The 15877-nt window shown below is 31.5% G+C and overlaps 1 protein-coding gene across 1 annotated transcript; it reads right to left on the reverse strand.

Annotated features, from left to right (window-relative positions):
• Positions 1–4617: 4617 nt before the first annotated feature.
• Positions 4618–6394, reverse strand: LOC139429360 (uncharacterized). Its single transcript, XM_071195052.1, has 4 exons — positions 6321–6394; positions 5111–6268; positions 4879–5056; positions 4618–4817 (listed from the first exon to the last, which is right to left on the reverse strand). The coding sequence occupies exons 1-4, from the start codon at positions 6366–6368 to the stop codon at positions 4657–4659; spliced, it is 1545 nt and encodes a 514-aa protein (XP_071051153.1). The 5' UTR covers positions 6369–6394; the 3' UTR covers positions 4618–4656.
• Positions 6395–15877: the final 9483 nt, after the last annotated feature.

Consider the following 15877-nt stretch of genomic DNA (forward strand, 5'->3'; position numbering starts at 1 on the left):
TTACAAACAGAAGAAAAGTGGCCAAAAAACGATAAAAATTTGACCACAGAAGAAGAAACAAAATATGCAATCCCCCATTCCAGGGGGATAATGGTACTTGAGAGTACCGTCAAGCATTAAAATATATTTTAGTGATATTGCAGTATACAAAAGCTTTTATTGCTAATATAAAAATAATACATTTTTTAATATTTTAGAAAATAAGTAACACTTGCTTTAGCTAAATCACATTATGATATTCAAAAAAACAGTTTTTTCATCATTACAACATAAATAAACATTGCACGCAGTACATTTTGAGTGGGGTCTAGCTTTGGCAGAACAATCTTCACAACTTTCTCTTTCTTTAGAACTTGCGCTATGACATTTTCGTGGTTTACGCAGTTAATTTGAATATTTATTTATCAGACCTGTAGCTACAGAACGACGAAAATTATGTGAAAATTTATTTTCTATAATCTAAGTGTCAAAAAAGATGCTAATTGAAAATTTTCTGGAAGCCGTGTTTATTGAAATTAAGAAATGGAAGTTATTTTAAATTGAAGCTTAAAGCTTTCTGTTTAAATTGATATATAATAATCGTTGGGTTGGATTGCAAAAATATTGAAAAAAAAGATGTTGAAACAAAACTTCCATTTTTGTATAACCTAAAAGTGTCAAAAAAGATGCTAATTTAAAAATTCCTGGAAGCCGTATTTATTGAAATTAAGGAATGAGACTTGCTCTAAATTAAAGCTTAAAGCTTTCTCTTTAAAATGATGTATAATAATTGTTGAGTTGGATTGGAAAAATATTAAGAAAAGAAATGTTGAAACAAAACTTACATTTTCGTAAAACCTAAAAATGTCAAAAAAGATGCTAATTTAAAAATTCCTGGAAGCCGTATTTATTGAAATTAAGGAATGAGACTTATTCTAAATTAAAGCTCAAAGCTTTCTCTTTAAAATGGTGTATAATAATTGTTGGGTTGGATTGGAAAAATATTGAGAAAAAAATGTTGAAATAAAACTTACATTTTCGTATAACCTAAACGTGTCAAAAAAAGATGCTAATTTAAAAATTCCTAGAAGCCGTATTTCTTGAAATTAAGGGATGAGACTTATTCTAAAGTAAAGCTCAAAGCTTTCTCTTTAAAATGATGTGTAATATTTGTTGGGTTGGATTAGAAAAATATTAAGAAAAAAAATGTTGAAACAAAACTTACATTTTCGTATAACCTAAAAGTATCAAAAAAGATGCTAATTTAAAAATTCCTGGAAGCCGTATTTATTGAAATTAAGGAATGAGACTTGCTCTAAATTAAAGCTCAAAGCTTTCTCTTTAAAATGATGTATATTAATTGTTGAGTTGGATTGGAAAAATATTGAGAAAAAAAATGTTGAAACAAAACTTACATTTTTGTATAACCTAAAAGTGTCAAAAAAGATGCTAATTTAAAAATTCCTGGAAGCCGTATTTATTGAAATTAAGGAATGAGACTTGCTCTAAATTAAAGCTCAAAGCTTTCTCTTTAAAATGATGTATAATAATCGTTGGGTTGGATTGCAAAAATATTGAGAAAAAAAATGTTGAAACAAAACTTACATTTTCGTATAACTTAAAAATGTCAAAAAAGATGCTAATTTAAAAATTCCTGGAAGCATTATTTATTGAAATTAAGGAATGAGACTTGCTCTAAATTAAAGCTCAAAGCTTTCTCTTTAAAATGATGTATAATAATTGTTGAGTTGGATTGGAAAAATATTAAGAAAAGAAATGTTGAAACAAAACTTACATTTTCGTAAAAGCTAATGTCAAAAAAGATGCTAATTTAAAAATTCCTGGAAGCCGTATTTATTGAAATTAAGGAATGAGACTTGTTCTAAATTAAAGCTCAAAGCTTTCTCTTTAAAATGATGTGTAATAATTGTTGGGTTCGATTGGAAAAATATTGAGAAAAAAAATATTGAAACAAAACTTACATTTTTGTATAACCTAAAAGTGTCAAAAAAGATGCTAATTTAAAAATTCCTGGAAGCCGTATTTATTGAAATTAAGGAATAATACTTGTTCTAAATTAAAGTTCAAAGCTTTCTCTTTAAAATGATGTGTAATAATTGTTGGGTTGGATTGGAAAAATATTGAGAAAAAAAATATTGAACTAAAACTTACATTTTCGTATAACCTAAACGTGTCAAAAAAGATGCTAATTTAAAAATTCCTGGAAGCCGTATTTATTGAAATTAAGGAATAATACTTGTTCTAAATTAAAGTTCAAAGCTTTCTCTTTAAAATGATGTATAATAATTGTTGGGTTGGATTGGAAATATATTAAGAAAAAAAATGTTGAAATAAAACTTAAATTTTCGTATAACCTAAACATGTCAAAAAAAGATGCTAATTTAAAAATTGCTAGAAGCCGTATTTATTGAAATTAAGGAATGGGACTTATTCTTAATTAAAGCTCAAAGCTTTCGCTTTAAAATGATGTATAATAATTGTTGGGTTGGATTGGAAAAATATTGAGAAAAAAAATGTGGAAATAAAACTTACATTTTCGTATAACCTAAACGTGTCAAAAAAAGATGCTAATTTAAAAATTCCTGGAAGCCGTAGTTATTGAAATTAAGGAATGAGGCTTGTTCTAAATTAAAGCTCAAAACATTCTCTTTAAAATGATGTATAATAATTGTTGGGTTGGATGGAAAAAATATTGAGAAAAAAAATGTTGAAATAAAACTTACATTTTCGTATAACCTAAACGTGTCAAAAAAAAATGCTAATTTAAAAATTCCTAGAAATAGTATTTATTGAAATTAAAGAATGAGACTTGTTCTAAATTAAAGCTCAAAGCTTTCTCTTTAAAATGATGTGTAATAATTGTTGGGTTGGATTGGAAAAATATTGAGAAAAAAAATTTTGAAATAAAACTTACATTTTCGTATAACCGAAAAATGTCAAAAAAAGATGCTAATTTAAAAATTCCTGGAAGCCGTATTTATTGAAATTAAGGAACGATACTTATTATTAATTAAAGCTCAAAGCTTTCTCTTTAAAATGATGTATAGTAATTATTGGGTTGGATTGGAAAAATATTGAGAAAAAGAATGTTGAAATAAAACTTACATTTCCATATAACCTAAAAATGTCAAAAAAGATGCTAATTTAAAAATTCCTGGAAGCCGTATTTATTGAAATTAATGAATGAAACTTATTCTTAATTAAAGCTCGAAGCTTTCTCTTTAAAATGATGTGTACTAGTTGTTGGGTTGGATTGGAAAAATAATGAGAAAAAAAATGTTGAAATAAAACTTACATTTTCGTATAAACTAAACGTGCCAAAAAAAGATGCTAATTTAAAAATTCATGGAAGCCGTATTTATTAAAATTAAGGAATGAGACTTGTTATAAATTAAAGCTCAAAGCTTTCTCTTTAAAATGATATATAATAATTGTTGGGTTGGATCATTTTTTTATACAGATTCTTTCTTATATAGTAGAAAGTACCAACAGCTCTTAATGTACCGAATAGATGACTACAGTTTAAAATGAGTGTTTAAAACTACCGGTACTTTAAAGTACCGTCGGGACACAAAGGGTTAAATAAGCAACTGCTTTGCCTTCTATATCCAGCGCTTTCACAAAATTCTTGAAGAGTGCAAGTTTTATATGTAATGGTGGTAGAAGCATATTTTCTTTTTAATAAGAGGCAAATATTTAATGTTGCCCTCTCCCAGGGTGTGGCTTTTTTTTCAGACCATTGCTTCCTCTTATAATGGTGTTCCCATATAATGTTATAATGGTGGTTTCAAACTAGTTTTATTGCTATCAATAAATAACCGCCACACGTGTGCATTTTAAGGCTGGCCAAGCTCCTCGAACAAACCGGGAATGTCAAAAGCATATGTTATCAGTTGATGTATAATACTTTGTGTAAGGCCTGTCACGGTCACTGTAATATGTTACTCCAAAAAGTTATAAGCCTAACGATAATAATGATAAGCCCTAAGAAAGTGTACCGCCTAACGTTAAAAAAAGTCATAAAGTATAAAGTATTTTTAATATGAAATACATCCCACTAAGGTTTATATGACAATTACGACATAAAAAACTTGGTGTCCATTCTTCTTGAAGATGTTTAGCTGCTATTCCAAAGTATTGCAGATAATTTTCTTGTACCGAATTAGTAAATTTACGCATATTTTTCTTGACTTGTTGTCTTTTACTCATTTTATAATCAACCACGTATTTACTTAGAAGGTAAAAAAGAATTTTTCTGCGACTCTCCACCGATATTGAATGAATTTTTGGTTCACATTTTGTCTAAAAGAAATCCCTTTTTTACATATTATAGACCATTATTTTAAAACTACCGAACCGATTGGAAAAAAGTATTAATAACATTTATTGGCTATACAATACTCTTTAATTTGATGAATAGCACGACCAGATCAGTCATATCTAACTCGAGATATGCTGTAAATAGTCAACTTACCTCTAAAAAAAAATCATAGCTACAAAACGTATCCATAGAAAAAATTTTAAATGTTAATTACATAAGAAAAATACAGTGGCGTCAAATGTACATTTCATTATTTTTTTTAGACTAGTGTAAAATGTCAATGTCAACCATAATAATTCTAGTTTTTTATAATTTTTATTTATTAAAATTATTAATTAATTCAACTCTAAGTCTAATTCGTGACTTAATTTATCAATATTAGTAAAAATATTATCAAGAACTTCTTGAACCTCTTCCCCACTATGCATAACACCTTCTTTTGTAGCTAAAGTCAAGTGAAAACGATCATCATACGTAAATATTGTTAATAGAAAACCTAAACAAAAATATTTATTTCATTAATCCGATTTATTATGCTATAATAAACACCGACTTACGTGAGGTATAGAACTGTGGAATAAAAGGAATATTTGCTTCCACTTTAAATCCTGCTAGTTTTCCCGCTCTAAAACCTCCAACGTTAGTTATTGTCGATGTTACATTCATGATAGTTGTAACCAAATACTTTAGTATAAAAGCAGGCATCATATGTATGTTGCAAACTGAATAAAACGCCTTAAATTTGGAACATTTTTGAATTAGAAATGATCAAACCTTTTACCTACTTACCATTCCGTCAATGGAATATTTAGCTTTATTTATTTCTTCCCTAAGAAATTTAATTCGATCCATCATCGTTGATTTCTTTTGCATGGTGAGAGGTACGTTTATCGCAATTATCGTTGAATTATTTGCAATATCGTTATAATCGTACGTTCCGTTAATAATACTAACTAAATTTTCATCGATTGGCCTAAATACCACAGCCACTGTGCCTGTACTGAGTTCCTTGTCTCGTTTATCCAAAACTTTTTCTATGCTAGCTATTAGCCCCGCAATTAATACTTCAGTAAACCCTAATCCGAGTTTATTTTTAATTTTTTTAATTAACGGGACATACTTGATACAACGTTCTATATAAAACGCCATGTGACGTTCGTTATTTATTGTTTCAAATTGTTGCCCATCTCTTTCAAATGTTAAAAAGTTTCGGTAAACGTAAGCGTCATCAAGTGTAAATATAGGTTTCGTTGTATATTTTGGATCGAGTTTTGTAGGTTTTGGTTGTACGTCGGGAGTTGCGAATTTTTTGGCTATACCTAATAGGGATGGACCATCACCTAAACAATGCCTAAGTACAATCAGTATCGCTTTTTGTTGTTCTTTTTCATTCCATAAAACGCGTTGTGTAAATATTTCCCCATACCACAATCTTTTCCCATTACACATATTACGTAAAGACTTCTTTTTAATATGTTCTAATATTTCGTCACGAGTCAAACATTCTTTATCGTTAATTTTAGTAAAAACGCAACAATCATCAGAATTAACTTGGTTCTTTACGTAATAACTATACCCCAAACAACGTTCGACGACGTAAGATAATTTCCTGGATGAGTTGTGTATATTTTTGAATAATTCTTGAATCCGTTTATTGAAATCTTCATCATCTTCCTTCTGGTTCAAAATTACAAGGGTTGCAATGGATGTTTTTTCTTCTGTACTTTCAAACACAGCGTCTTGTCCTGGTAATCTACCACCGTAATTATTGCCTAGTTTCAATATTAACCATAAATCGAGTCCGAATAAAAATATTTGAATTAATAAAAATGCAAAAGAAAAACACAGCATGATTATAATTGATGCAATAACGAGACATGCGTGTATTAGTAAATATAGAGGATAAGGGTGTTTTTTCTTTAATCCTGGTGGTATCCCTAACAAGTACTAAAATTTAAATATAAAAAAATAATAAGATCGAGAAAAATTTAAGATTTACCTTAATCGCGCAATAAATAGTTACGAAGTGATATAATAACAGTTTCATGATGTTATTTTATTTGACTAAACTGAAAATGAAATGTACATCGTTTTATATGTCGTTTTGAACGTATTTAATCATTATGTGCTATTTTTGAAAAGTTTTTTAAAACTGCAATTTTAACGTAATTATTTCACCATTAGATATATGTAATTATTTAATTAGAGTCATATTAAAACGGATTAACTATTTTTAAAACAATAACAATTAAAATTGTGCGTTAATAATCTCACATGTACGATTAACCGGGGAAAGTTAATTGTAATTGAAGTAACCCCACAATTTCAGAATGAGTTATTTTTGTTACAAGAAATAATGGTATGCATCCGGATTTTGCCTGGTGATCTGTTGTAGGAAGGTGGTGAAGTAAAAACGAGTAGATAATTAATTCATACTAAATTTTATTATAAAAATTTTCAGTATTGAAATTAAGAAATGAAAGTTATTTTAAATTGAAGCTTAAAGCTTTCTGTTTAAATTGATATATAATAATCGTTGGGTTGGATTGCAAAAATATTGAAAAAAAAGATGTTGAAACAAAACTTACATTTTTGTATAACCTAAAAGTGTCAAAAAAGATGCTAATTTAAAAATTCCTGGAAGCCGTATTTATTGAAATTAAGGAATGAGACTTGTTCTAAATTAAAGCTCAAAGCTTTCTCTTTAAAATGATGTATAATAATTGTTGGGTTGGATTAGAAAAATATTAAGAAAAAAATGTTGAAACAAAACTTACATTTTCGTATAACCTAAAAATGTCAAAAAAGATGCTAATTTAAAAATTCCTGGAAGCCGTATTTATTGAAATTAAGCAATGAGACTTGTTCTAAATTAAAGCTCAAAGCATTCTCTTTAAAATGGTGTATAATAATTGTTGGGTTGGATTAGAAAAATATTGAGAAAAAAAATGTTGAAATAAAACTTACATTTTCGTATAACCTAAACGTGTCAAAAAAAGATGCTAATTGAAAAATTCCTGGAAGCCGTATTTATTGAAATTAAGATATGAGACTTATTCTAAATTAAAGCTCAAAGCTTTCTCTTTAAAATGATGTATAATAATTGTTGGGTTGGATTGGAAAAATATTGAGAAAAAAAATGTTGAAATAAAACTTACATTTTCGTATAACCTAAACGTGTCAAAAAAAGACGCTAATTTAAAAATTCCTTGAAGCCGTATTTATTGAAATTAAGGAATGAGACTTATTCTAAATTAAAGCTCAAAGCCTTCTCTTTAAAATGATGTATAATAATTGTTGGGTTGGATTAGAAAAATATTGAGAAAAAAAATGTTGAAATAAAACTTACATTTTCGTATAACCTAAACGTGTCAAAAAAAGACGCTAATTTAAAAATTCCTTGAAGCCGTATTTATTGAAATTAAGGAATGAGACTTATTCTAAATTAAAGCTCAAAGCCTTCTCTTTAAAATGATGTATAATAATTGTTGGGTTGGATTAGAAAAATATTGAGAAAAAAAATGTTGAAATAAAACTTACATTTTCGTATAACCTAAACGTGTCAAAAAAAGATGCTAATTGAAAAATTCCTGGAAGCCGTATTTATTGAAATTAAGATATGAGACTTATTCTAAATTAAAGCTCAAAGCTTTCTCTTTAAAATGATGTATAATAATTGTTGGGTTGGATTGGAAAAATATTGAGAAAAAAAATGTTGAAATAAAACTTACATTTTCGTATAACCTAAACGTGTCAAAAAAAGACGCTAATTTAAAAATTCCTTGAAGCCGTATTTATTGAAATTAAGGAATGAGACTTATTCTAAATTAAAGCTCAAAGCCTTCTCTTTAAAATGATGTATAATAATTGTTGGGTTGGATTAGAAAAATATTGAGAAAAAAAATGTTGAAATAAAACTTACATTTTCGTATAACCTAAACGTGTCAAAAAAAGATGCTAATTGAAAAATTCCTGGAAGCCGTATTTATTGAAATTAAGATATGAGACTTATTCTAAATTAAAGCTCAAAGCTTTCTCTTTAAAATGATGTATAATAATTGTTGGGTTGGATTGGAAAAATATTGAGAAAAAAAATGTTGAAATAAAACTTACATTTTCGTATAACCTAAACGTGTCAAAAAAAGACGCTAATTTAAAAATTCCTTGAAGCCGTATTTATTGAAATTAAGGAATGAGACTTATTCTAAATTAAAGCTCAAAGCCTTCTCTTTAAAATGATGTATAATAATTGTTGGGTTGGATTGGAAAAATATTGAGAAAAAAAATGTTGAAATAAAACTTACATTGTCGTATAATCTAAACGTGTCAAAAAAAGATGCTAATTTAAAAATTCCTGGGAGCCGTATTTATTGAAATTAAAGAATGATACTTGTTCTAAATTAAAGCTCAAAGCATTCTCTTTAAAATGGTGTATAATAATTGTTGGGTTGGATTAGAAAAATATTGAGAAAAAAAATGTTAAAATAAAACTTACATTTTCGTATAACCTAAACGTGTCAAAAAAAGATGCTTATTTAAAAATTCCTGGAAGCCGTATTTATTGAAATTAAGAAATGAGAGTTATTCTAAATTAAAGCTCAAAGCATTCTCTTTAAAATGATGTATAATAATTGTTGGGTTGGATTGGAAAAATATTGAGAAAAAAAATGTTGAAATAAAACTTACATTTTCGTATAACCTAAACGTGTCAAAAAAAGATGCTAATTTAAAAATTCCTGGAAGCCGCATTTATTGCAATTAAGGAATGAGGCTTATTTTTAATTAAAGCTCAAAGCTTTCTCTTTAAAATGATGTATAATAATTGTTGGGTTGGATTGGAAAAATATTAAGAAAAAAAATGTTGAAACAAAACATACATTTTCATATAACCTAAAAATGTCAAAAAAGATGCTAATTTAAAAATTCCTAGAAGCCGTATTTATTGAAATTAAGGAATGAGACTTGTTCTAAATTATAGCTCAAAGCTTTCTCTTTAAAATGATGTATAATAATTGTTGGGTTGGATTGGAAGAATATTAAGAAAAAAAATATTGAAACAAAACTTACATTTTCATATAACCTAAACGTGTTAAAAGAGATGCTAATTTAAGAATTCCTGGAAGCCGTATTTATTGAAATTAAGGAATGAGACTTATTTTAAATCAAAGCTCAAAGCTTTCTCTTTAAAACGCGAACTAAGTGATAAATACATGTTATATTTGTGCTAGGTGTTAGGTGATTACAGTGATGTTGGAATCATCGGATTGCTATTTTATGGATGTTAAAAGGTATTGCATTTTATTCATTTTTTTGTTAGAATAAATTAATTCATCTTTCTCTTTCCAGCTAAGCTTCGAAGTAAAATCCAAGGAAAACAATCCATTTGGTGAGTCGTTTCCAAATTTATTAATTTTTACCAAAACAAGTCATGGTAATTCGCGATTTGAGCAGTGTTATATTTCGGGAAAAAATCATTTTTGGATTTGTGCATGACAAATGCTACGATTCAATAAATTTTTGCATTTTGTGGTTGATAAATCATAAAACTTTTAATATTGTATTATGTATGAACATTTTCGAAACATTGTTTTTCGACATATAATATTTTGAGACGCTTATATGACGCACTATCTTCTTTCTTTGTCTCTTTAGTACTCTTCAACTTACATTTTTGGTTTTGTTTTCCCTTATTGTACTAGTTGCACGCTAGAGTTTTTTTTTTGAAATCCACCATGAGATTATCATTTGTAAAGAAGTTGTCAAAAAATACTTGTTGACTCGTTGGACCAGTCCCCTGTTTTTGGAGTAATGTTTTGACTTTTGATCATAATGGATTAGTAGAAGCTTCGATGGCTTTGCCAAAATAAAATAAAAAAATATAGCAGTATCCCGTAGAACTTGCTGCTACCCAGTTTTTATGGCCAAACCACACTGGCTTTCCTCGGATAAACTGCTTAGCAGGGTGATTGCCAAAATACTTTACCATCGATTCATCAATTGAAATATGTTCGTGCATCACAACCCACTGAAGCTTTTTTTATTAGTAGTCGAACTTTAAACATTTTGTCCGTGGTAGTAGTTTTAGAACTTTATTATATCGCGAAATCTGTATGTTGTTTAGATTAGTATATATGTTAATCACTTCTTCGTTAAATATTTTTTGGAATATTTGTACTGTAGTGAGATCATTGAGTTGTTTTTTTACAGTTTCCTATCTGCCCAACATATCAGTTATTTCTTGTTCCCTGAAGGGTATCCTGGGTAACACTTACGCCATATTGGTTGCTGGTGACGACGATTTTTTTTTGTAATTTCGGCCAATGATTTATCATCGCACATAAATTTGACCAAATAACCTGTAACCTGTCCTCGTCGACATCTTCTTCATCCGTCACAACACTAGGTTCTGGCAGTATGACCGCTAATTCGTAATCAACGTCAGTTTTTTTTTAAATAGCAATAACTACTTTCTCCAAGCCATTATAACGATTAGAAACGTCAAAACGTGCCGAAATCATTGTATAGTAGACGCCACGAGAGCTGGCAGTAAATCATCGTTTTCCGCTCTTACAAACGCCATACGTAGTTCACAAACCGCTAGAGAGTAATGTGTGTTAGAAAGAGATAGCATTAGTCTGCTGTACAATTCAAATGGCCACGTCGAAAAAGTACGTCTGTTATTCTAAAGGATGTAACTCTATAATTATAACCTCAAATCGAAACGTCTTGTGAGCGTTGTCATGAATCTGTTAGTGTTTTCATAAGCCGAAAATGTTTTCTTTGAAAGGAAAATCATTAAATAATATCTTTGACAATGTTTGACATATAACCTCCATTACTAACATAACCTACATTTAAATGTATATGGTGAAATAATCTAAGTCGTACGTCCATATCTTGATTCATACCATTTTTAAGCGATCTGTTACTGCCAGCTCTCGTGGTTTCTACTACAGCAGAGATCTGGATAAAAGTGTAATTGTTATATGGATTCGGCCACTTTATGATTGCTTTAAGCATGATATTTTGTTGTTATAAGTAGCTAAACATATTTTTTTGCCTTTTGTGCTTGAAAAATCATAAAACTTTAATTATTAACTTTGCGAAAATGAAATAAATTGAAATTGGATGTAAACCACTGCAAATAATACTAAAGTTTCAGTTTAGCTTAAAAAAACTGATTTGGAAAAATGATAATTTTTATTTGAGGAACGAAATCGAATATGGATTATCTTTGGATAGATGTTTCGTCATTGACATCAACATTTTTGTATTGGCACGAATAAATTTCCTATAGTATGCCAGAGGACCTGGGATAGTTCCTGGTGTTCCTGCAATAACGCGATTCATTGCTGGTTGCAATGTTGATGGTGCATTACAAAGTCCAAACGGCATGGGCTCTCAGGCCCAGCGAGATTTTAGTTACTCATAATTTTCTTAAAATAATTTCAATCGGCTTGAGCATTTAGATATGCTCTAAACACGTCTTTATTCAATACACACTTGATTCAAAAACATTCAAGTGTAATTAGCAATCGAAAAAAAAATCATTTCCATTAGCACCCCGTATTTGCATAAACCGGGCCTCCGAAGCCCGTGTACTACTAGTTACTATAGAGCAAGTTTCAACTTGTTCATGACAGGTTGAGGGTTATTATAATTTGTCAAACACTGCTGCGCGGAATTGTGCGTGTCTGTACAAGTTAAAACGTGCATTACTGTTGGATGTATAAAAGTAGGTGCAGCTGTTTTTCATTCAGTTGGAATAGAAGTTGGATTGAGGGAACTTGTGAGATACATATGATAATGGCGTCAAAATGGGATGTGAAAAGCATGAGATTTGGTGACCCCTGTTATGAAGAAATATTGGTGCAGTAGGCAACTGAATGTGATGATCCGCCTTCTAAAGAAAGTGATGTGTCAGAAGCAGAAAATGATGACACAGAAGATAGAAATTTCGAATTGGTTCCTGACGAGTATTCTGGATCCAGTTCTGATCATGGTGACGATAATTCAGAGGATGATGTTGATGATATTGGTAAGCCTTCAACGAGCGGTTACATTGCTCCAAGTGATCTGGTATGGAGTTTGGAACCTCCAGCAAAAAACAAAATTCAACCACACAACATTATTCGACGTGCGCTAGGACTAGCAAGGAAACATATGGCTGCAACACCAAAAGAAACGTTTCAGTTATTTGTAACTCCAGTTATTGTACAAGAAATTGTGAACTGTACTAATTTAGAGGGCAAACGTGTTTATGGAGCAAAAGAAAAACCGTGGAAAGATGTAACTGTTGATGAACTTCTTGCATTCTGTGGTTTACTTATTCATGCGGGATTTGACGACAAGAGAACCCGGAATGCGCGTTTGGAAACCGATAAATAAGCAATGTTGTCCTACATTTAGGATTTATTCATTCAGCAATGCAAAACCTGCGTCATACCTGATACTAATGTAACTATTGATGAACAACTCGTTGGGTTTAGAGGTAGATGCACAGTTGTTCAATATATGCCAAATAAACCGGCAAAATATGGACTTAAAATATTTTGAATGTGTGAATCTACGTCTGGTTATGCTTTGGATGGTTTAGTTTATGTTGGTCGCCAGCCCGGAGAACCTCCACATAAAAACCTGGAGCTTGAAGTAGTACAAACTCTTGTGCGTGGCATTCATAATTCTGGTCGCAATCTCACGATAGACAGTTTCTTCACTAGTGTTCCGCTAGCAACTTATCTCTTGGATAAAAATATTACTGTTATTACTGTTTTTACTGTTTACTGAAAGCCTCAAAAGATCGTGTAGTCTACTCTTTATTGTTTTGTTTTCGAAATAACGTATCCATGGTAAGTTGCGCACGTAAAAAGAACAAATGCGTAACTTTACTAAGCACCATGCACCACGACGCATCTATCAATGACGACGCTAAGAGGAAGCCTGAAATCATCTCTCATTATAATAAAACAAAGGGCGGTGTTGACATCATGGATCAAATGGTGTCGACATACAAAAGGCAAAGTAAACGATGGCCCATGACATTTTTCTTCAACATAATTGATGTTGCAGCACTCAATACATATATAGTCTTTACGAAGGAACTTCCAAACTACAACATAGGAGTGACTCACAAACGCAGAATGTTTTTGAAAGATTTAGCGAAGGAACTAGTGATACCACATATGCAGAGAAGATCTACCCGCCAGCCGCTCACACAAGTGCAACAATTAAGGGAAAAAGATAATAATAATAATAATATACCTTTATTTACGTTAAGAAAACAAAAATACAGAGACACAATAGAAAAATCAAAGATAGGCGTAAATAAAGTGCAAAAGAAAGAAAAAATTAACCCCGGCAATATGCCATAAAAAAAAACCGTGTACATGGACAGAGACATAGCAACTGGCATGGGATGGGAATGTTAAATCCCTTTGAGTGTTAACTGCCTTAATCACGACTGTCGTGACATACAACTGTTTTACTGTCATCAAACCAGATTCTTCAAACAACAGTACAGAAGGATAGATACGAGGTTTATGCAACATTACTTTCATAATCATTTCAAAAATCATAAACAGTTCGCGATTCAATACACGTTTGTTCTCGTGCTCCGTCTTTTTTGGATGATTTATAGCGTTTGACGGCGTAGTTTTGATTTGCTAGTATACAAATACGTTAATGAGTTGGTATACATTTGCGGTGATTTAGTGATTATCTTCTCTAATTTGAGAGTTTTCGTTAAGACGGGTGTAAAGTTTTTAAGGTTTTCGCCTTCATTTTCGGTAAATCTTGTTTCTCGATAAAACCGGTCGTTATGCCAGTGAAGAAGAAATTTTGTGGGAGGTGTAGTCAACTGGTGGGGAGAGACACACCTGGAGTTCAGTGTGACGCTTGCCGGGCGTGGTTTCATGCCAAATGCGTGGATATCGCCAGAGAGTCTGCGGTCGCCTTATCGGTCGCTGGCGCATCATGGAGGTGTTCCACTTGCAGATCGCCTATCTCATTCCTTTGGTGCCCCTCCTGGTACTCCTGCCGATCATGTTTCTTCTGTCACCCTTGAAACTGTTTGCGAGATGATTGGAGAAATGCGAACAGAAATGCAGAGAATGACTTCACGATATGATGAATTGGTTGAGTCGGTACAATTTTGTAGTCAGCGGGTAACAGATTTTGAGGCGACTGTGAAACGCTTTCAGGATCAATTGAAGATTATAGATAAGCTGAATGCCGAAAATATGTCGCTGCGCAAACAAGTAGATGATTTGTCTGGTCGTGTTGGTGACCTGGAACAATACTCCCGAAGAAATAACTTAGAACTACAGGGCGTTCCGGAAAAAGATAATGAAGACCTTTTGATGGTGTTGAAAACCATGGGTGATTTTATTGGGGTTCCTGTGTCTTCAACGGATGTGGACGCAGCTCATCGTGTCCCGCACGGTCCTGGAAATCAAAAACAAAATCGTGGAACGAATCCTAAGGGTATTGTGGTCAGGTTTTGTAGTCGTCTCACCAGAGATAACTTTCTGGCTGCTGCAAAGCTAAAGAAGCGTTCTGGTCCTCCGGGTTCGCCACCTGGCCTGTCTATTGATGGTGTCTCTGAACGCTGTTTTATCAACGAACATCTGACGCCTGCGAATAAGTTTTTGTTAAGTAACGTAAGGAAGGCTGCCAGAGAGAAGGGCTACAAGTTTGTCTGGACGCGTGATTGTAGAGTTTACGTCCGTAAGAATGAAACTGCGCGCCCTATAGTAATTAGGAAAGTCATCGATGTTGATAAACTTTAATTTTTCTGCTTTTTACTGTATATTTTTTTCTCGATGATATTATTTGTACAATGGCTTTATCTTTTTATTATCAGAACGTTCGGGGTCTTCGCACCAAACTGCAATCTTTGCATAATAAACTCTTGAATGCGGATTTTGATGTCGTGTGCATCACTGAAACGTGGTTACATCCCGGTATTTATTCCTCTGAAGGGTTTCCTTCCTCCTTTCATGTTTTTAGATGCGATCGCCCGAATTCTTATTGGAGTTGCAGCGTATCTTCCTGCAATTCTTCAGTCCGCCTGGTTCACTGGTGTTGACGCTGTCGGTGTAACGTTGCGCTCGGGATGCACGACGATTCATATTTGTTGCGTTTATATTCCCCCTCACGATATTACTTCCCTAAATAATTTTTTAAATCAATTAACCTTAATTATCGAAAGTAAACCTAATGATCGTTTTATAATTTGTGGAGACTTTAATTTGCCTGAATTAAACTGGTCACTTGACCTGGATTCCGGTTTCGCCACTGCTTCCGGATCCGTCAGCGCCCGCTCCAGTGAATTTCTGGATGTTCTTTCCCTTTGCGGACTTAACCAACTAAATTATCATAAAAATTCTTATGTAAACACACTTGATCTTGTTATTACGAATTCTGCTGATGTACATCAATTATCTCTTTGTAGTGATCCATTGCTTCCTGAGGACAGTGCGCACTCCACTTTAAAGTTTTCCTGCTCAATTTCATTTACTCGTTCATTATCTATACATCATGGTGATGCTTTTTGTT

The sequence above is a fragment of the Onthophagus taurus genome, chromosome 3 (assembly GCF_036711975.1).
Source record: "Onthophagus taurus isolate NC chromosome 3, IU_Otau_3.0, whole genome shotgun sequence".
In the NCBI taxonomy this organism is placed as follows: domain Eukaryota; kingdom Metazoa; phylum Arthropoda; class Insecta; order Coleoptera; family Scarabaeidae; genus Onthophagus; species Onthophagus taurus.

What these genes read in the sequence shown, in the direction of transcription:
- LOC139429360 (XM_071195052.1), bottom strand. Translation starts at nt 6,368, where the DNA reads ATGAAACTGTTATTATATCACTTCGTAACTATTTATTGCGCGATTAAG. An exon ending in AATATTCCATTGACGGAATG is followed by an intron (nt 5,057 to 5,110) that starts GTAAGTAGGTAA and finishes TCCAAATTTAAG; the next exon opens with GCGTTTTATTCAGTTTGCAA. An exon ending in TCCACAGTTCTATACCTCAC is followed by an intron (nt 4,818 to 4,878) that starts GTAAGTCGGTGT and finishes ATTTTTGTTTAG; the next exon opens with GTTTTCTATTAACAATATTT.